The sequence below is a fragment of the Photinus pyralis genome, unplaced genomic scaffold (assembly GCF_008802855.1).
Source record: "Photinus pyralis isolate 1611_PpyrPB1 unplaced genomic scaffold, Ppyr1.3 Ppyr1.4_LG3b, whole genome shotgun sequence".
NCBI classification, from domain to species: Eukaryota; Metazoa; Arthropoda; class Insecta; order Coleoptera; family Lampyridae; genus Photinus; species Photinus pyralis.
This window is the reverse complement of record NW_022170510.1, coordinates 24,969,047-24,973,447: the sequence shown is the minus strand read 5'-3', so window position 1 is coordinate 24,973,447 and position 4,401 is coordinate 24,969,047. Positions and strand designations below refer to the sequence as shown.

At 42.5% G+C, this 4,401-nt stretch overlaps 1 protein-coding gene across 1 annotated transcript; it reads right to left on the bottom strand.

The window, feature by feature from the left end:
* Window positions 1-423: 423 nt before the first annotated feature.
* Window positions 424-3,835, bottom strand: LOC116166813 (trafficking protein particle complex subunit 1). Its single transcript, XM_031481957.1, has 4 exons — window positions 3,796-3,835; window positions 3,624-3,743; window positions 3,357-3,566; window positions 424-3,309 (listed from the first exon to the last, which is right to left on the bottom strand). The coding sequence occupies exons 2-4, from the start codon at window positions 3,720-3,722 to the stop codon at window positions 3,181-3,183; spliced, it is 438 nt and encodes a 145-aa protein (XP_031337817.1). The 5' UTR covers window positions 3,723-3,743; window positions 3,796-3,835; the 3' UTR covers window positions 424-3,180.
* Window positions 3,836-4,401: the final 566 nt, after the last annotated feature.

Sequence of the window (4,401 nt, the reverse complement as noted above, 5' to 3'; positions counted from 1 at the left end):
TCCCTAAACAAAAATGTTTGGTCTGATACATACTTGATCACAAATAAAACAGTAACAATTAATTGGGCTCACCTCCTTTGCACGGCTGTCTATGTGAACTATGTTGGGCTCTGTATCCCTTAATCATTTCATAGTTTCCGTTATCTCTCTTGATCGGAAAGGCAATTTCCAAGACGTGGTTACATTCCTCCATCACGGTCAATATACCGTTTACCTTAGCCCTTCTCGCTGCCAAATCCATACGTGAACCCTTCTGATGCGCCAGATCTTCTACCAATTTATCCTCGACGATCATGCACGCTTTGTGGAAGAAGTACTCGACCATGTCGAAGAACTTCGGATTGGGATGAGTGGGAATGTCCTTTAGTCTATCGGGAATTTTGTGATCGGCGTAATTGCGTGTTTGGAAAACGGAGGGTAACATTTTCAAGGCGGCCTTGATTTCATTACTTTTCGCCGGAGTTAAACTCCTGGGAATGGTTTTTAAATGAAACATTTTCGCGTTACAAACACGTGCCTTCTACAGCCACTGAAACACCAAAAGAACTACTGAGGAAAACGCGACGAGTATTTATCGCACGAGTGTATTACTCGTTACGTAATTCGATCAGCTGATAATTTTGGCAACGTAGTTAGAATGCAACACAAACTTTTCGGGTTCAGCCCGTTCTGTACAAAACAATTTGCTCAATTTATGTCCGTATCAGTCGACCTTCGTTTTATTTATTAACTTTAGCAGGTTGCACTGGTTGCACATTTTCTAAAATTTACATTCCATGGGCGTAGTGAGTGCCTACTAACACACTACGCACGCCACTGTTCAGCACGTGCGCTTGCAGGCAACGAAAACGTATAAATTCGAGGGCGAAGCCATCACCTTAGCATGTATAAGCCTATTTTGCAATTTCACTAGCAAAGCGCGTACATGTACAGGGGAATAATGGGGGTAATTACTCCCAGGGGCCCCAGGGCCGACCAAAGTCCCCAGAGCTCTTCTTTTTCGGGGGCACTTCTTCCTATAACTTTTTCTGCACCCAAAAACTACCAACTCATGAGATTTAAAAAGTCACGCATTGCCTCGATCTTTAGAACATCGTCTGTGGTCATCTCTCACGGACCCGAGGCCGTGGGGGGTCAACCTTGTTAAAAAACCTAAGCCCAAGGTGGAACAGCTAACAGCTGTCGATGAGAAAAAGATTCCAAAAGCGACTATTGTGAACGCCTATCTTTCGGACAGCACCAACGAGAGATCCTTGGTTTGTTGCAGAAACCGGCTTCAACACTATAAGGGATGGCGAGTGCTGAAGAGAGAGTGGAACGATGATTGTTTTCAAACCCTCGCTAACATGCGTAGAGCAGACAGGCCTAAGAGCCAGGTTCAGATTTGGACAAGCGGCAATCAAGCCTAATAGGCTAGTATACCGCCACTTCCAAGAGAGCGACGAAGCCAGCACGAGTGGCCAAATGAAGAGTAGGAACAAAAAGGCCAAAGCGCCAAACGGAACAACCGGCCGAAGGCGCAGGCACCCCCTAGCAATCGCCAGTCGTCCGTCCAGGGAACCGATGTGGCGATTACGCTCATACAAAAGCGCGAGCGCTTGGGAAAAAGCGCTCGGGGCCGGAAAAAAACGGCTTGTGAGCGGAAAAAACTCTCGCGAGCGGCGCTTAATCCTTCAGCGCTTGAGGAGGGTTAAAAGCGCTCACGAACGAAAAAAACCGCTCAGGGGCGGAAAAAGCGCTAGGGAGCGGAAAAAGCACTCGAGGGCGGAAAATCTCGCGAGCGAAAAAAAAAACGACCATGAACGGAAAAACCGCTCGCGAGCAGAAAAAAACGCTCGAGCGCCGAGCACTTTAAGTAAACGCTCGAGTATCGAGCACCAGGTGGCCGCTCCGAAGTGCTCGCGCGCAAGCGCTTTTTCTGCTTGGAGCGCTTTTTCAAGCGAAACGCTCGCGAGCAGTACCCAGCTCTGACACAGAAGAGGGTAGAATTAGCCCTAACGGTCTTCAAACACTTTAAGGCGCATGGTGAAGACAGTATCACTCTTCCAAAGGAAAACAGCAATGTATTTTTTCGCGAAGGATCCACTAAGCCTTTGAAATTCGCGTTCCACGTATTACTTCACTCTCTTTCTAGCATTAGTCAAGCGCAATAACGTACGTTGAACGCTAACTTCATACATATCAAAGGTCTCTCGTGGATCCTTCGTGAAAAAATACATTAATTCTGTTTCTGTCTTGGTGGAAAAATTCCTAGAAACCAATTCCTGAAAAGCGATGTTCTAACAAGACATCTGCTCCACCTCCAACAACGTGTCTATCAAAAAGGAACTTATGTGGTTGATGACCTACTAACCATGCTAACATAAAAGGTAACTATGTACAATGGTATGCAGAGGACCTGGCCATGACCACAATAACAGACTATGGTGTATGCCAGGGCATTCAGACATTACAGGCAACATGAAGGCGATTAACTGAGCAAACAAGGAACCAAGCGCAAGCCAATAGTGCCGGATTGATTCTGTGAACTACACAAGTCACATAAAAGAGGCCCTAAACCAGTGGGTGGAGATTAATAGGATCCATCACTGGCGAAGGGTGGCAGAACAGCAACAAGCCAAATTATTCATCAAGGCGAAAAAGCTAAGGAAGCTTCAGCCAAAGAGTACCCCTTCTTTGCTTCAGCCAAAGAGTACCCCTTCTTTGCTTCAGCCCTCAACAGGAAAGACCATTACCAGGCTGTATACCGCTTAAATACCATCTACATGCATGGTGCAGCGGTGGAGGCCACATGCACAGCCCAGATGAGACCACTGAACACATTCTATATGCAGATGCGAGACTGCTGCAGAGGGCAAAGGCTAAATGACCTTGCCGGTGATAACCTGAAACTGCACAAGATAGGAGAACTGAACCTCAAAGCCATAATTAGTTTCTTCAATTGGCTAAAACGAGTAAGAGCAGCACAAACATCCTTAGAGGTGCTTAAAGACTACACTGCCTTACCCCACAATAAATACACTGGTGGCTACATTTCCTGACGATAAATTTTATATTGTAGCTGAATTTTCAGCACCACACAACAAATGTACCTTACAAAGTACCGCTACCAACTAGTGATCAAGATTAAGTAGACCATCTCATAGAAACAAAATGTGGAATTAATATTAGAATATTAAACTAATTATTTTTTGATAAATAAAGAGCAGAGTCTTTGACAAACTGATCTAATTTCGCCTTAAATAATTCCGACTGTATTTGTTCATTTAGTTTTAGGCAAGGGTTCTTCACCACATACTCTAAATACACCTACAAGTACACCAACATCAAAATATACTTCCACCCGTCATACTTACTTGACTATAAAGTTGTTGTAATAAGTCCCTAACACCTGGCGCATTAACATCAGTATTTAGTACGAATTTTAAACCTGAAGGAGTCTCGAGGAAGTGAAGTGAATACTTTGACGTTCGATAGTATAAAAAACCCTCTTTCATATCTGTTGGCGATATTTTACTTACAAATGATTTAATTGAATAAAGCATGCCATACATTAACTTCGCTTCCTGCAAAAAAAGAACGTCAAAAAAGCAGATTTACTACAATTTAATGGTAATGTATACTTCTTCCTTGGTCATACCGGACTGCTTCAGTCGATTCCACTCGTGATAATGTAATAATGTTCCGTTACGGTCGAAAATATAAATGTTATGTATTACCATTCTCAAACGGCAATAGCTTCTCTATTTTATTCAGAAAATAATTTAAATAAATTTGTAAATTTATGAACCTAACCTTAAAAACTGCTGTCAGTAACTTCACAAAATCTATTGACACTATTCTGTGAATTATACAGGGTGTCCAATCACGCGCTGGGCGAGTTACCCAATTATTATTTTCCATTATTAGTTGGCTCTGATTTAACAAAAATATAAAGAATACTATACTCAGTGACATTGAAATTGCAACACCAAGAAGGAGTAGGATTTTTTTACCAAACTTGGTAGAAATGTTTAACTACTAAAAGGTAACAATTGATTAAAATTTAAAAGAAAAAGAACGAAATATAAACATATTTTTATTATTACTAATAATAATAGTCCCTCCCTATTGGTTACGCACTCCCTCACTCTTCGTAGCATCAATTTTAGAAGACGGTCGATTTGCTCTTGAGGTACTGTGTACCAAGAAACTGAAGCAACCTGTAATTCATTGTTTAGAGCTTGCGGAGGATGCGGTAAGTTCATCAATCTTCTCTTCATAATGTCCCAAACATGCTCGATAGGCGATATATCGGGAGATCTAGATGGCCATGGCAAGAAATTGACATTATCATGTGCAAATAGCTCCATAGAACGTCTTTCAATATGGGGATGGGTATTATCCTGCTGGAAAAGTGGG

What these genes read in the sequence shown, in the direction of transcription:
- LOC116166813 (XM_031481957.1), bottom strand. Translation starts at nt 3,722, where the DNA reads ATGGTAATACATAACATTTATATTTTCGACCGTAACGGAACATTATTA. An exon ending in CCGGTATGACCAAGGAAGAA is followed by an intron (nt 3,567 to 3,623) that starts GTATACATTACC and finishes CTTTTTTTGCAG; the next exon opens with GAAGCGAAGTTAATGTATGG. An exon ending in TACAACAACTTTATAGTCAA is followed by an intron (nt 3,310 to 3,356) that starts GTAAGTATGACG and finishes GTGTACTTGTAG; the next exon opens with GTGTATTTAGAGTATGTGGT.